Raw genomic sequence first — 17,585 nt, forward strand, 5'->3', positions numbered from 1 at the left:
CCGAGACCCGCCTTCCGCGCCGGGCCGGCAGCGAGCGCGCCACTCACCTCGCCGCCCGGCGGCGCTCGGGGTCGGGCTCGGGTTCCGGCGGCGGCGGCGGCCCCTCCATGGCGGCGGCGGGCGGGACGGCCAAGGCGGGCGGAGGAACCGGCGCGGCGGCGGGAGCGGCTTCCCTCATCCGTGCGCGGGGCCCAGCATGGCCGCGTCGGGCGGTCGCCGCAGCCTGGAGCCGGGGCCCGGAGCCCCGGGGTGCGGGAGCGGCTCGGCCCCGCCTCCGCCCCTAGCCCGCCGCAGGGGCGGCTCGCGCCGCGGCCATCTTGGGAACGGCGACCGGCCAGCGCCGGGCTACGGCGAGCGGCGAGGGACAAGCCTCCGCGGGCGGCGGCGGAGACAGCGGAGGGGGCTGCCACCGACGGGCTGGGAAGGCCGGCGAGCACGGGTCCGAGGGAGCGGCCCCGGGCCGGCGGCGCAAGCGCCCCAGGCGGCGGCGGGGGAGACGCGCTGGGTCGCGGCAGTTCGCCCCAGGTTCCGGGGCCGCCACCGCCGCCGGTTTCTCTCGCGGGGGTGTGCGGTGGGCTGTGCACGCCCGCGGCCCGGGGGTCGGCGGGGGGTGTGCACGAAGGGCCCCGGGAGGGGCTGCGCGGCCTCGGTCCGGCGGCGGTTCACGACTTGTAAGTGCTTTGTAAACTTTAGCAAGTGGATCGCCGCCAGAGGTGATGCCATGCCCAAAAGTAGGGTTCGCTGTGAGGCACACGCGGGCGTGGACCTTTGAGGACCTGTGCGTCCTGGGCACTTGGGCTGCATTCTGAGGCAAAGCTCAGTCTTCAGCGCACACGTCAAACTCGGATTTTGGGGGGCCACGCACAGTCTCCGGAAATGCTAGCCATTAAAGTAGCCCTCCTATCAACAGGGCAGAAAAGCACACACACTGATCTAACCTAACCTCAGTATTACAAGGACGGTTATTTCATTTTCCAGAAACTCAGGCTAGAGTGCTCCTACACAGAAGGAAAAAAGTTCTAAAGATTCAGAGTCACAGAAATGCTGCTGAAATTCCACTGCGGCATGTACTCTTAGGGAGGACTTGACGCTCCACAGTTTTAAGTTATAAATATTTATAAAATTTCCCATGAGATGAAGTCCAGAGTTAATTAAAAAATAGCATCATTTAAAATTAAGTACATTTCTATTCATTCAAACGTGCTAGTTTTTAAAACCTCATTCAGCTGGGCTTGAATATGCACAATAAACATGTTTAATAAATGTTGGTAAGAAAACTAGGTGAACCAGAAGATTTTAAATACTCTATTTTTAGGTCAGTTGTGAAGTTAGCTATATTGCACTCAAGTACAATACATAAATGTCCGTAGTTTTAAGAATGCTTCAGTCTGTTTTTATCATGACAATCTGTATGATATGTAGGGCCTGATAGTGCTGAATTGCGGAACTGACATTTTATTCATTCAACAACATTCAACAGATATTTACTCAATACTATGTGCCAGGAACTTCCTAGATGCTGAGTGATATAGCAGTGAGCAAAACACACCAAGCCTTTCTCCTAATGCTAACATCCTAGTTAAGTACGGGAAAGAGAGAGAAAACAAGAAAAACAAACAAGTTAATATATAGCACATCAGCCACTCCATCACTGCTATGGAGAAAAGTCAGGGGGTTTGAGAGCAGAATGCTATTTTACCTAGACTAATCAGGATAAAGTTAAATGATATGGCCATACAAGTATTTCAAAAGAAAATTTTCTTCACTTAATTTTCTCACTAATTCATGTTCAAGTATTTTAATATTTTGTGTAAGTCTTGGTTCACCAATGATACCTGAGGATTGTCTAAGCCTGGGGCCTCTCCTCAGGTTTCCATGCTTGTAAATCTGTTATATTTGATATACAGACCAGCATTTGTAAGATGTATAATTTGTTGTTTTAATTTCTGCTTGAGTACTATTTTAGCATGAGCCAAATTTACCTCTAACTAATCATATAAGGCAGCTCGTGTGGAAACCTCAGTTAACTAGTACTAAATATTCTATTTAAATACAGTGAATTTTTTCTTTACTCAAGTTACTTTTGGGTTATGCATCAACACTTCGTTATTTGTGTTCTCCTATTCGATGCCACTTCATTTCAGCAATTCAGCATTCCAAGTGTCAAGATCTGAATTTATTCCCCTCTTACCCACCAACCTAAAAACCTGCTCCTCGCCTATATTCTCTGACTTGGTGAACTGCCGTGCCCTTTACCCACTCAGAACTGACCAACCACTCCCTCAGCCCCCTGATAAAGGTTCCTTAATCCTTTCTAATTCTACCACCCCACTGAAATTCTTTCGCTTGCCTCCATGCTCTCTAGTACAGACCACCATCATAGCTCACCCAGCTCACTGCACCGGCTGCTGCTGGTCACCCTGCTTCTGCCTGTGTGCTTGCTACCAGCCCAATCTGTTCTCACCCTGTAGTCATGAAATCTTTCAGAATCTCCATCCAAAAATGTCACTCTCTTACCTAATTCATTTTACTGACATCTTACTGCTGTCCAAATGAAGTACATTAAAAAGTCTGAGTTCTTCAAATGCTTCTTAGTTGGTCCTGCTCCGAGGAATGTGCAAAAGGAGTTCCTGTTCCATCACATCTTGCATTCCACCTGGCCAGGCCCCTCGGGTCTAAGCTATGTGGGTGTCCTTGCAGAGGAGGACCTCAGGAGGTCCATGCAGACCTGGTGAAGCCCTCTCACTAGGGCAGGAAAGAGATGCAAGTTTTCTAGCAGGCTAAGAATTGGCATCCATTTAAATGATAATTTTAAAATACTTCTTCAAAAGGGATGAGCAGGTTTTTGTCTTACAAATGTGTATAATATATATATATATATATTAAAGTCATTTACTGGTTCACTTTCACCATATGAAGAAAGCTCAGCAAAATATTTCCCAGCTTTCTGTAATTCTAGTTCTAGTCTTAATTTTCCTTTACTTTTCCAAGCCAAAACCCTTCTTTGGAAGTCATATTCAAAGTTTTAAATGTTATATAATCAAATCCCTCTTCTCTAAACAACACTGTATCATATATTCTTTGATGTTGGTGTTCCAGCTAACTGATGTTAAAGCAGTTGACATGCACACAAATGCACCCAAGCCACAAAAACACTGGGCAAATGTAAGCCAGCATCAGGGGACTGTCTCTTTCAGAAGGAACCAAACAAATTTACATTCAACTAATCATGTAATGAATCATGTGTAGAAACCTAACTTAACTGGTACTAAATTTTCAATTTAAATGCAGGGGCTGTTGCCCAGGCCCAGGCCTCCAGCCCCTAGCCGCTCCAGTCCCCAGATTCCTTTTCCACCTACTCTGCTAGAGCATCCGCTCCTTCAGGACCGGCGCCTTCTGTCATCCACCACTGGGACTCCCAATCACCCAGCAAGTGGTCCCATAAGAAAGGGACCTAGGTTCCATCTGCGTGTTTCTGGTGCCTGGCACAGCGCCCAGTGCATCACAGGAGTTCAGTACATTCAGTATGTAGGTGTTTTTAATGTTAACATTGATGAACTATTATAATTACATTTTTGTCTCTCGATTTATGACTGCTTAGCATGACTGATTTCATTGCTCTTAATCATGGTTTTAAAAACAATGACAACCCAAATCTTCAGAGGATTGCCTTTCACTCTGTCCTCAAGATTGAGTCTACATAGCCCTTCTTGCATGTCTTTACTTTAAAACGAATTACAAAAGCAAGATTAAAGTTTTACTGAAGATCCAGTTTAGGGTGAGCTATGTAACATTCTTAAGTTTACTTACCACTTTTTCAGGCCCAATTGTGATACATGCCACCACTACTATGAAATCTCAAACGTATATATACATACATATATATATATATATATATATATACCCACATATGTACATAAATAGTACGCTAGACAATACATAATACAATATCTATAGTATGTTTTATATATATGTAAGGCACTACAGTGATACCCTTTTACACAGATACCTGTAGTATCTTACCAAGACTAGTATATTAGCAAAAAATCAGTGTGGGTTTTTTTGCAAAAGAATTTTTGTGCCAAGCTGAAAAACTCCTAAGACTAGTTTTTTAAATCATTCTGAGCACGGTGCTGCATTTTACTTAGAATAAGTCATGCCCACACCCCCCTTAGTGAGCTTTCCACCCCGATTCCTGTGTGAATGCTCAAAGACTTCACCAGCCCTGCCCTCTCCTCTCCAGCGGCTCCCAGGCAGTTCTGCCCAGCTCAGCAGAGGCAGGAAGAGAAGAGTACAAACATCCCAATCTGCTCATGACCAGAGGGGCTGATTCATTTGCACTCCAGCACACACACAGGAAGGCAGACTCAGTGAAAGAGCAATAAAAGCCTCACTCCTGGTGAGGAGAAGTTGAACCGAACTTATACCCATCGGTTTGTTTTTTCCATAATGATACAGTAACATCAATTTCTACCTCCTAGTAAAACACAAAAAATACTGGATACCTACAGATGGTAATTCTCCACCAAGACACAAATCACTCCTCATTTCAGAGATTCTTTATACAAACAAAAACAAAGGTCCTAATAATGAGACCCCAGGACTCCAAATCATTAAATGATGGATAAAAAGTTACTCTATTTTTAATGGTTAGAAAAATATGAATGAAGTTAATAGAGGGAAGGCAGTGGCCTCCAACATAGAAGTTAGAATAGAGAGGGTGGGGAAAGTGCTAGCAGAAATCCACAGATCAAAGCACACCCCACAGCACTTCCTTCTGGAGGTGCGGGCAGTAAGATTCAGGCGAGCCCACATCGCTTCATCCCTGCTCTGACTTCTCATTTTGCCTCTTCGCAATCCTGCCAATGTGAGGGCAGCTTTAAAAAATGAGACCCCTGAGGGAGTACACTCTTCTTGCTAGACAAAAAATTCAAAGATTTCTGCACCAAAACATCTACAGACTGGCCGATTGTCATCCTTTCATTGCTCTTTTAGGTGTCCAGGTGTGAGTTTTAGAGAACTGCAAAACCAAAAGCTGCAGTTTCTAAGTGATTTTCAGATCCCTTCCAATCGATCAGCACACATTTTGCACAGGACCTGGAACCGAGCAAAGAGAACCCATGACTGAGCCAGCAAGGAGCTCCTCTGCCCTCTGCCAGAAGCTTCGGCTCTGCACTTCCAGGGGGTAGTCACTCCTTCCCAATGCAGTTCAAGGGACCCCCACTTGGGGAAGACTTGTCTGAGCTCCACCACCAGCCTGCCCTAACCTGACAGTAAGATACTTCCCCTAAAGTCCCCATAAAATCTTGGGCAAACCCTTCCTGTAGCACTATCTCCCTACCTGTCTGCATCTATATATTTGGTTGATTACATGTGTATTTCTTCCCCTGTGACCTTCTCAAGACCAAGCAATAGTTCTTGCTATCACTATATCTTCAGCACCTAGAATAACACTGCACATAGTACATGTTCAGTAAAATGTCTGTTGAAAAATATGAACTGGGTGGACAGATGAATATGTGGATGGATGGATAAATGGATGGATCTAACAGGGGAAATAAGCCTGAGATAAAAATCACTATAGTACAATAGACTCTAAGCAGCATCATAAGGCACATTTTTTTTAAGTGTAACAGACATTCTAAAGAGTCTGAGATAACCAAGGTAGAAACAAGTCAGGAAGAAAAACTAAATAAAAAATAGACATTCAGTATGAGGGATAAAAGACATTCTCATATTATGTGAAGCTTTATGTCACCAAAAAATGTTAAAACAGATAACTCAAATTCTTATATCGACAGTGGAGAATCTTAATGGCCCTTTTGGCTGTTCACATAAATACACTTACACACCAACAAATGAAAGACTCACATTATTCTGGTTAAAATAAGAGAAAAGTAATCACAGATAAATATTGAAATAGAGTTTGAAGTGCTGATTTTTTTTTGAGATATGACACTGATGCACATCTGAAATATTTTAAGCCAACTGACTCATAACCAAAGGCCAGAAATAAGTTCTCAGAAGTCAAAGACCCATCTTTCTGAAGTGTACATTTCCAAAGTAGTTATGCAACAACATAAAATCCTTGAGTTGGAAACATCTTTCAAAGTCACCTAATCTAACTTTTTTCTCAGAGCAAGATTTTTCTCTCCATCAATCACAAAAGCGTCTAAGGCTTGAATTTCCCAGTTTCATAAGGCACTCTATTCTGTGCTTTGACAACTCTTATTCTTAGGAAATCAATGTTTATAATAATTCCAAATATGCCTCCCTAATAGATCTACCAAAAGTTTTATCTAGGACTACATGAAATAAATGGTTGCATTTGAAAACAGCTATTTTGTGGTTCTCCCCCAGAATGCAACAAAAAAATCTTTAAAAAATTTTTTCCACAGTCATCTTCCTCTTGCCCCCACTCCCTCCAGACCTGGGTAGTATAGGCTGGAGATAATTCCATTGGAAGATTTTCCTTACACTGGTTTACTTGATGATTCAGATATGATTAGAGAAGTTTCAATTAAGCTAATCAAGGAATTTGAAATCATAATTTCAGAACATTTTTACTTCAAATACATTTCAAAATATAATTAGTAATAAGAAAAGAATGTTTACTGTTTTATTTTCCTAAACAAACAACATTATGTGTTCATAGTGACCAGGATTATTCACCAGTATAAAAGGAAGGTGAAACTTTTTTATTTAGACTTCTGCTTTTCAAAATTTGAAGTGTATAATCCATCACTTGAAGACCTGGTCAAGCTGCAGATCCCCAAATCAGTAGATTCAGGCTGGAACCTGAGAATCTGCATTTCTAACAAGCTCCCAAATACTGTGGACGCTGCCTGAGAGTGGACCACCCTTTGAATTGCAAACTCTGCTTTGGATGTCTATAACAGACTTAAAGAAAATGACCAAGAGAAAAGATAGGGATGTTAATTTCAAGCAAGGATAACTATCCCCCCTGGCAGATACAATTAGCAAGTATGTGAGTATGTGGTGATCCTGGTATTGTGGGTTGAATTGTGTCCCTTAAAAAGATATGGTGAAGTCCAGTAAAGTTGCAGAATACAAAATCAATATACAGAAATCTGTTGCATTTCTATATACTAATATCTAGCTGAAAGAGAAGTTAAGAAAACAATCCCATTTACAACTGCATCAAAAAGAATAAAATACCTAGGAATAAATTTAACCCAAGTGAAAGAAAGACTTGTGTTCTGAAATCTATTTGAGACATTAATGAAAGAAAACAATATGACACAAATAAAGGGAAGATATACCATGCTCATGGATCGGAAGAACTAGTATTGTTAAAATGACCATACTACCCAAAGCAATCTATGGAGTCAATGCAGTCCCATATCAAAATACCAAGGGCATTTTTCACAGAACTAGAACGAAAAAATCCTAAAATTTGTGTGGAAACACAAAAGACCCAAAAAAGCCAAAGCATTCTTGAGAAAGAACATAGTCGGAGGTATTGTGCTTCCTAATTTCAAACTATACCATAAAGCTATAGTAGTCAAAATAGTATGGTATGACACAAAAATACACAAATCGATCAATGGAGCAGAACGGAGAGCCAGAAATAAACCCATGCTTACATGGTCAATTAATCTACAACAAAGGAGGCAAGAATACACAGTGGGGAAAGGACAATCTCTTCAAGAAATGGTGCTGGGAAAACTGGACAGCCATATGCAAAAGAATGAAACAGGACCACTGTCTTACACCATACACAAAAAGAAACTCAAAATGAATTAAAGACCTAAATATAAGTCCTGAAATTATAAAACTCCTAGAAGAAAATATAGTAAACTCTTGAACATTGGCTGTAAAAATTTTTTTCTGGGTATGTCTCCCCAGGTAAGGAAACAAAAACAAAAACAAGTTGGACTACATTGAACTGAAAACATCTACACAGTAAAGGAAGCTATCAATGAAATGAAAAGGCAGCCTACTAAATGGGAGAATATATTTGCAAATGATATGGCCAGTAATGGGTGAGTATTCAAAATATGTAAAGAACTCATACAACTCAACACCTAAAAAACAATCTGATTAAAAAATATGCAGAGGACCTGAATAGACGTTTTTCCAAAGAAGATATAGAGATGGCCAACAGGCACATGAAAAGATGTTCAACATCACTAATTATCAAGGAAATGTAAATCAAAACCACAGTGAGATATCACCTCACACCTGTCACATGACTATTACCAAAAAGATAAAAATACAACAAGTGTTAGCAAGAATGTAGAGAAAAGGAAATCCCTGTGCACTGTTGGTGGGAATATTAACTGGTGCGGTCTCTATGGAAAAAAATTAAAAATAGAAGTACCATACAATCCAGTAATTCTTCTGGGTGTTTACCCAAGGGAAATGAAAAGACTAATTTGAAAAGATATAGGCACCTCATGTTTATTGCAACATTATTTACAATTGCCAAGATACAGAAGTCAAATAAGTGTTCATCGATAGATGAATAAAGAAAAGGTGGTATATATACACAATGGAATATTACTCAGCCATAAAAATGAATGAAATCTTGCCATTTGCAGCAAGAGGAATGGACCTAGAAGGTATTAGGCTCAGTGAAATAAGTCAGACAGAGAAAGAAAAATACCATATGATTTCACTTATATAAAAAATCTAAAAAACAAAACAAATGAACAAACAACAACTACAAAACTGAGAAACAGATTCATAAATGAAGAACATGGTTGTTTCCAGAGGGGAGGGGGTTGACTGAATTGGTTATTCATGTAGCTGCTGCCTCATACCATTTATTTGCCTTCCCCTTGGATTATAGACCTGTGCTGGAGTTCTCCAATGTCTGCAGTTGTTTGATATATGTTTAACAATTTTCTTGTTGTTGCTAGTGGATAAGTATATGAGTTTTCCAGGGCCACCTAGAAAAGTACCACAAACTGGTAGTTTAAGACAACAGAAATTTATTCTCTCACAGTTCTGATGGTCAGGCATCCAAAATCAAGGTGTCAGCTGGATGGGTCCCTTCTTGGGGGCTCAGAGGGAGGATCTGTCCCATACCTCTCTCCTGGTTCTGGTGCTCAGCAATCCTTGGAATTCCTCAGCCTATAGCGAAAGGGCTCCAATCTCTGCTGTGTCATCACATAGCTGTCTTTTGTCTGCTTCTGTGACTCTCCTCTTCTTGAAAGGACACCAGTTACATTGGATAAAAGGCCTACCCTTTTCTAGTATGACCTCATCTTAAATAATTACATCTGTTTCCCTATTTCCAAATATGGTCACATGTGGAACCTGCATTTTCAAGGACTCCTGGGGTGTTCAAATGGGGCTGGGCCTTGTTCTGCTCCCTGGGAGACTGACTGCATAAGTTTTTCAGTGAGAAGGAAATGAGTTCAAATTCTCATGGGATGTATTAGTCAGGGTTGTCCAGAGCAACAGAGCCAATAGGAAGTGAGTAAGAGAGAGAGAGAGAGGTTTAAAGGAATTGGCTCACAAGATTATAGAGGCTGACAAGTCCAAGATACGCAGTGTGGGCTGGCAGGCTGGAGCCTAGGGAAGAGCTGCTGTTGCAGATGAAACCCAAAGTCTGTCTGCTGGCAGGACTCTCTCTTACTCCACAGAGGTCAGGCTTTTGTTCTGTGTAGGCAGTCAACTGATTAGACAAGGCCCACCCACATTATGATGGGCAATCTGCTTCACTCAAAGTCCACCAACTTTAATGTTAATCTCATCCCAGAACTCCCTCACAGAAACATCCAGAATAATGTATGACCACATAGCTGGGCAGTGCAACCCAGCCAACTTGACACATAAAATTAACCTCCACACTGGGATCTCATTAAGTTCAGCACTGAGAAAGGGCAAAATAAGAGAGGAGCAGGAGGGAGAAGGGGAAGGAGGAGCATGCTGGCACATTCTAGGTTTGTATTTCTCTGAGCAATTTCTTTAACCACCAGTATTGGAAGCTCTATGTGGAAATACAAAAGCTCTAGGCTCCATCCAAGAATAAGTAAATCAGAACCCCTGAGGTAGGTCCCTGATGTCTATGTTTTAAATATAAATTATATTAAGCAAATTATAAATAAATATAAGTAGTGTAAGTATTATAAATATTATAAAATATACAATGTATTTATTGTATATATATATATATATATCAATCTATCTTTATATTAAAGTAAATATTTACATATAAATATGACATAATCCCACTGCATAAATATTACATAATAATGGATTTATATGAGAAGTCATATAAATCAGTGAGTGAGCCAGAGCCCATTGTCATGTGAGGGCTTTGGCTTTCTTTGCATCTTTGTTATAATTCTGCACCTGGTGCAGCAAAATGCCTTTAAGACATTATATTGACCAGCTGCCTGCACAGTTAGACTGTTAAGTGTCCATTTTACTAAACATGACCGTCAGAAAGCAATGCATGAGGGCCTTTCTGGGAGGAGGCTGACGAGTGACAGCTTCAGCAGGAGATGGCATTTGAGAGACCAAAGGGATATCAGAGGTTAAAAGGGTGGGAGGGCACTGAGAGAGAGGGAAGGACAGAAAGCAAAGGTGCATGCAGGGCTCTGGGACAGACAGTTCAGCTGACATGGTCATATTGCACAATGGGTGGGGATTACAAAGTGAAGCATTTCAATTGTCAGTCTGTACTTTGTGTGCAAACCCCAGTGGCTCCTGGATGGCCCTGAAGTTACTCTTGTCAGTTTAGAGTCTTAATTTTAGATTCTTAGTACAATACAAACTGTCACAATGAAAGAACAGATTAAAATGCATTTTGGAGTCACCTTGGTTCCCTAGCAGCAGCACAGAGTGGCCAGACGCTGTCTGTCTGGGCCTGAAGCCCATGCCACGTCAGGAGAGAGTTTCAGCCTGTGTTCACATCTGAAAATCGAGCACTTAAGGCTGGACGCTGTCAAACTCCCTGTCAGCTGGCAGTCTTTGGTGCGATTCGTGCCGACCAGATCCCCAGGCAGCCATTTCCAGGTTCCGTTTGACTGGGTGCTGGGGAGGCCTGGACACATCAGAGTATTTTAGGCCAAACTTCTTCATGTCCCCTGCGGCCTGCCAGGTCCTGACACTTCTGTCATTGTTCAGTCGGCATCATGGCATGTTTCCAAACTGGCCGAACACCTGGGCCACACGAGGGCAGCTCTGTGGGACAGTGAGCTGCTTACCTTATTTGGGCTCTTGGTTTGCCCCCGTTTTCCCTTGGGAAACCAAGGTGCTTATCAATATGAAATAAAAGTAGCTGGACAAAGTGAAAAATCAGACTAATGTATGAGGGTGCAGATAGCACTTGTCCTCCAGCTATAGGCTGCCAGGCAGCCTTGGTCCCCATCTTTGTCTTCTAGTCCGTGTCTTGCAAGGAAGGCGGGTCGGGAATGGACACCACACACGCCCCAGGGGGCGCTCCTTACAGCTGATGTCCAGAGTCCGCTGCTCTCAGGCTTCCAAATTCAATGATCTCATCTCCTAATTATTACAAGTTTTTTTTTAAAAAGCCTCCTTAGCCAGTAACTTTAGGACGTGGCTTGCAAATCAGCCTCCCCTTTCCAAGAAGAGGCTCTTCGGCACTCTAATTTTAATGGAGATAAAAGTTGGTTTTAAAATAATACTCATGGTGAGTTTAAGAAAGAATATTGTCAACGTCAGAACATAAAACAAACAGCAATTTAAGATAAGCATTAGAAATCTCTAGCTTTATCATGATAATAGGCATTGAAATGTTTACGGAAGAATAATAGAGATTTTTTAAAGATGTCTCATTATCAACATTAGCCGTTGCAATCATTGCAAAGTAACCTCCTCCCTTTATTTTGAGCACTTTCAGGACAACCTCAGTCCAGGAGAGATTATTATTCACCTACTGTGTGCATAGCTCAGTGCTGGCTAGGGAGGGAAGAGTCATTCTTTCCTGGGAGAGTGCAATCTGGTTAGGAGATCAGACAAAAGTGGGTAACAGTTAAGTAGCAACTTGAGGCAGTAAGTGTCTGCTCTGCTGCCTGCCGGTCCTTCTGGACCCAGCCCGAACCCCACCTCCTCTGAGACAGAGTGTCAGCCTCTCCGGGTGGCCTGGCTCACTCTGCCCCGGCTCGGCACAGCCCGCTCACGGCTTCTTGGAGCTACGCCTTCTCTTTAGACTTGATTGTCTTTGTGCGACATTTGTCCTCAAGCTGGATGGCCGCAAAGATTTACATTGTTTTGCATTCTAGACAGCAACTCGCACAGGCAAAAGACTCAATCAACAGTCATGTGATCAAGCACAGGTTTAAACTTGAGGAGGCACCACACCTGTGCAGCTGTTAGCTCCCAGGCAGTTCAGAGAAGAGAATGACCCAGCAATCAACACCAATGTGACAAGTTACAAGCTGGAGGCTTCAAAGGTGAAGGTCAGTAGGTTATCTATTTTCTCATCAAGACCAATCATAACCAGCCTTGCGTGTTCTGAGCTAATTTCTTTTTTTTTTTTTTTTTTTTTTTTTTTTTTTAATAATTATTTTTTATTGAAGGGTAGTTGACACACAGTATTACATTACATGAGTTTCAAGTGTACAACACAGTGGTAGAACATTTATATACATAATTCTAGGTTCCAGCTATCACCCTACCAAGCTGTTACAATATCTTGACTATATTCCTTATGCTATACATTACATCCTGGTTACTAATTTATTTTACCATTGGAAGTCTGTCCTTTTCTTTTTTTTTTTTTTTTTTTTTTTGTGAGGGCATCTCTCATATTTATTGATCAAATGGTTGTTAACGACAATAAAATTCTGTATAGGGGAGTCAATGCTCAATGCACAACCATTATTCCACCCCAAGCCTAATTTTTGTCAGTCTCCAATCTTCTGAGGCATAACAAACAAGTTTTTACATGTAGAACAAATTCTTACATAATGAATAAGTTACATAGTGAACAGTACAAGGGCAGTCATCACAGAAACTTTCGGTTTTGCTCATGCATTATGAACTATAAACAGTCAGTTCAAATATGAATACTCATTTGGTTTTTATACTTGATTTATATGTGGATACCACATTTCTCTCTTTATTATTATTATTTTTAATAAAATGCTGAAGTGGTAGGTAGATACAAGATAAAGGTAGAAAACATAGTTTAGTGTTGTAAGAGAGCACATGTAGATGATCAGGTGTGTGCCTGTAGACTATGTGTTAATCCAAGCTAGACCAGGGCAATAAAACATCCACGTATGCAGAAGATTTCTCTCAGAACGGGGGGGTGAGGTTCTAAGCCTCACCTCTGTTGATCCCCAATTTCTCACCTGATGGCCCCCCTGCGACTGTGCCTGTCTTAGGTTGTTCCTCCCTTGAGGAATCTTACCCGTCTCTGGCTAACCAGTCATCTTCTGGGGCCATACAGGGAAATGTGAAGTTGGTAAGTGAGAGAGAAGCCTTATTGTTTGAAAAAGTTAGCTTTTTACTTCTTTGCATATTTATGCCCTGTGGCTTCTATGCCCAGCATTTGTCTTGAGGTATCTTTACCACTTGGAAGAATTATGATACTCGGTAAATTTGATATGAGGCACGAATTCTATTTAAGGGTTGTAATTAGGAAGGAAGAAGAAAAGCTATAGAAGTAGCAGGCGGAAGAAAACATGGGAAGATTGATTATTTCTTTGATATATCTTCTTGTAGAGTAACTTCAGCATGTATAGGTTTTAAGCTACTACTTAAATTGCACACACACATTAACATAATAGGAGTATAGTTACATAACCAAGGCATATCTGTAATTACCAGCCATCTGCAGTGAAACCAAGAAAACCAGTTAGGCACCTTAGGCATTTGTGAAAACTTATCTATGATATGGTGGATATTGTCCAAATGAACTTGAACAGTCTGAGAGAAATCAGACAAATTAAAACAACCCATTCCTGGGGACTGTTCACATGCCATATGTTCTTTTAACAATAAATAGTTTGTAGTTGTAAGACTTTGGAGCGCTACAATTTGCACTTCTCCAAATTCTTGGTTGAGTTCCAACAGTATAGATCCAGTCCAATTTTGTTGTTTTACTGTATGCACAGGCCAGCTTAGATATCTCCTTCCTCATTCCCATGGCAAGTCCAGGAACTGGTGGGATGAGTGCATCTACAGCTGTAGCAGTGCGTGGATCTTTGTTGGGGTTTTTTGATGATCATCTTCTGGCATGAGTCTTCCAGAGAGTGCAGATGTTGGAAGTTCTTTTTCATATCGTATCTTAGTTCATTTTCGGGGTAGCCGAATTAGGCTTTGATCCTCTGTGTAAACACAAACAGACCCTTTGCCTACACTTTTATATGCCCTTTATACCCTTGTGTAGAACTCGTTGGAGGTTACCACACAGGAACTACCCTTTTTTTTTTTTTCTATCACTAATCTACACTTACATGACGAATATTATGTTTACTAGGCTCTCCCCTATACCAGGTCTCCCCTATAAACCCCTTTACAGTCACTGTCCATCAGCATAGCAAAATGTTGTAGAATCACTACTTGCCTTCTCTGTGTTGTACAGCCCTCCCTTTTCTCCTACCCCCCCATGCATGTTAATCTTAATACCCCCCTACTTCTCCCCCCCTTATCCCTCCCTACCCACCCATCCTCCCCAGTCCCTTTCCCTTTGGTACCTGTTAGTCCATTCTTGAGTTCTGTGATTCTGCTGCTGTTTTGTTCCTTCAGTTTTTCCTTTGTTCTTATATTCCACAGATAAGTGAAATCATTTGGTATTTCTCTTTCTCCGCTTGGCTTGTTTCACTGAGCATAATACCCTCCAGCTCCATCCATGTTGCTGCAAATGATTGGATTTGCCCTTTTCTTATAGCTGAGTAGTATTCCATTGTGTATATGTACCACATCTTCTTTATCCATTCATCTATTGATGGACATTTAGGTTGCTTCCAATTCTTGGCTATTGTAAATAGTGCTGCAATAAACATAGGGGTGCATCTGTCTTTCTCAAACTTGATTGCTGCATTCTTAGGGTAAATTCCTAGGAGTGGAATTCCTGGGTCAAATGGTAAGTCTGTTTTGAGCATTTTGATGTACCTCCATACTGCTTTCCACAATGGTTGAACTAACTTACATTCCCACCAGCAGTGTAGGAGGGTTCCCCTTTCTCCACAGCCTCGCCAACATTTGTTGTTGTTTGTCTTTTGGATGGCAGCCATCCTTACTGGTGTGAGGTGATACCTCATTGTAGTTTTAATTTGCATTTCTCTGATAATTAGCGATGTGGAGCATCTTTTCATGTGTCTGTTGGCCATCTGTATTTCTTTTTTGGAGAACTGTCTGTTCAGTTCCTCTGCCCATTTTTTAATTGGGTTATTTGTTTTTTGTTTGTTGAGGCGTGAGAGCTCCTTATATATTCTGGACGTCAAGCCTTTATCGGATGTGTCATTTTCAAATATATTCTCCCATACTGTAGGGATCCTTCTTGTTCTATTGATGGTGTCTTTTGCTGTACAGAAGCTTTTCAGCTTAATATAGTCCCACTTACTCATTTTTGCTGTTGTTTTCCTTGCCCGGGGAGATATGTTCAAGAAGAGGTCACTCATGTTTATGTCTAAGAGGTTTTCGCCTATGTTTTCTTCCAAGAGTTTAATGGTTTCATGGCTTACATTCAGGTCTTTGATCCATTTTGAGTTTACTTTTGTATATGGGGTTAGACAATGGTCCAGTTTCATTCTCCTACATGTAGCTGTCCAGTTTTGCCAGCACCACCTGTTGAAGAGACTGTCATTTCGCCATTGTATGTCCATGGCTCCTTTATCAAATATTAATTGACCATATATGTCTGGGTTAATGTCTGGATTCTCTAGTCTGTTCCATTGGTCTGTGGCTCTGCTCTTGTGCCAGTACCAAATTGTCTTGATTACTATGGCTTTATAGTAGAGCTTGAAGTTGGGGAGTGAGATCCCCCCTACTTTATTCTTCTTTCTCAGGATTGCTTTGGCTATTCGGGGTCTTTGGTGTTTCCATATGAATTTTTGAATTGTTTGTTCCAGTTCATTGAAGAATGTTGCTGGTAGTTTCATAGGGATTGCATCAAATCTGTATATTGCTTTGGGCAGGATGGCCATTTTAACGATATTAATTCTTCCTAGCCACGAGCATGGGATGAGTTTCCATCTGTTAGTGTCCCCTTTAATTTCTCTTAAGAGTGACTTGTAGTTTTCAGAGTATAAGTCTTTCACTTCTTTGGTTAGGTTTATTCCTAGGTATTTTATTTTTTTTGATGCAATTGTGAATGGAGTTGTTTTCCTGATTTCTCTTTCTGTTGGTTCATTGTTAGTATATAGGAAAGCCACAGATTTCTGTGTGTTGATTTTGTATCCTGCAACTTTGCTGTATTCCGATATCAGTTCTAGTAGTTTTGGGGTGGAGTCTTTAGGGTTTTTTATGTACAGTATCATGTCATCTGCAAATAGTGACAGTTTAACTTCTTCTTTACCAGTCTGGATTCCTTGTATTTCTTTATTTTGTCTGATTGCCGTGGCTAGGACCTCCAGTACTATGTTAAATAACAGTGGAGAGAGTGGGCATCCCTGTCTAGTTCCCGATCTCAGAGGAAATGCTTTCAGCTTCTCGCTGTTCAATATAATGTTGGCTGTGGGTTTATCATAGATGGCCTTTATTATGTTGAGGTACTTGCCCTCTATTCCCATTTTGCTGAGAGTTTTTAACATGAATGGATGTTGAACTTTGTCAAATGCTTTTTCAGCATCTATGGAGATGATCATGTGGTTTTTGTCTTTCTTTTTGTTGATGTGGTGGATGATGTTGATGGACTTTCGAATGTTGTACCATCCTTGCATCCCTGGGATGAATCCCACTTGGTCATGGTGTATGATCCTTTTGATGTATTTTTGAATTCGGTTTGCTAATATTTTGTTGAGTATTTTTGCATCTACGTTCATCAGGGATATTGGTCTGTAGTTTTCTTTTTTGGTGGGGTCTTTGCCTGGTTTTGGTATTAGGGTGATGTTAGCTTCATAGAATGAGTTTGGGAGTATCCCCTCCTCCTCTATTTTTTGGAAAACTTTAAGGAGAATGGGTATTATGTCTTCCCTGTATGTCTGATAAAATTCCGAGGTAAATCCATCTGGCCCGGGGGTTTTGTTCTTTGGTAGTTTTTTGATTACCTCTTCAATTTCGTTGCTGGTAATTGGTCTGTTTAGATTTTCTGTTTCTTCCTGGGTCAATCTTGGAAGGTTATATTTTTCTAGGAAGTTGTCCATTTCTCCTAGGTTTCCCAGCTTGTTAGCATATAGGTTTTCATAGTATTCTCCAATAATTCTTTGCATTTCTGTGGGGTCCGTCGTGATTTTTCCTTTCTCGTTTCTGATACTGTTGATTTGTGTTGACTCTCTTTTCTTCTTAATAAGTCTGGCTAGAGGCTTATCTATTTTGTTTATTTTCTCGAAGAACCAGCTCTTGGTTTCATTGATTTTTGCTATTGTTTTATTCTTCTCAATTTTATTTATTTCTTCTCTGATCTTTATTATGTCCCTCCTTCTGCTGACCTTAGGCCTCATCTGTTCTTCTTTTTCCAATTTCGATAATTGTGACAT

General features: G+C 41.3%; 1 protein-coding gene across 6 annotated transcripts in view; it reads right to left on the reverse strand.

Annotated features, from left to right (window-relative positions):
• MAP3K4 (mitogen-activated protein kinase kinase kinase 4) overlaps window positions 1-315 on the reverse strand; it is a 102,554-nt gene extending 102,239 nt beyond the window's left edge. For all 6 annotated transcript variants that reach the window (XM_036886682.2, XM_036886680.2, XM_036886681.2 and 3 more), the window contains exon 1: window positions 48-315. In XM_036886682.2, coding sequence (XP_036742577.2) covers window positions 48-178 — 131 coding nt within the window. In that variant the 5' untranslated portion in view covers window positions 179-315. The remainder of the gene's footprint in view (window positions 1-47) is intronic.
• Between the last annotated feature and the right edge of the window lie 17,270 nt (window positions 316-17,585).

The sequence above is a fragment of the Manis pentadactyla genome, chromosome 12 (assembly GCF_030020395.1).
Source record: "Manis pentadactyla isolate mManPen7 chromosome 12, mManPen7.hap1, whole genome shotgun sequence".
NCBI lineage: Eukaryota > Metazoa > Chordata > Mammalia > Pholidota > Manidae > Manis > Manis pentadactyla.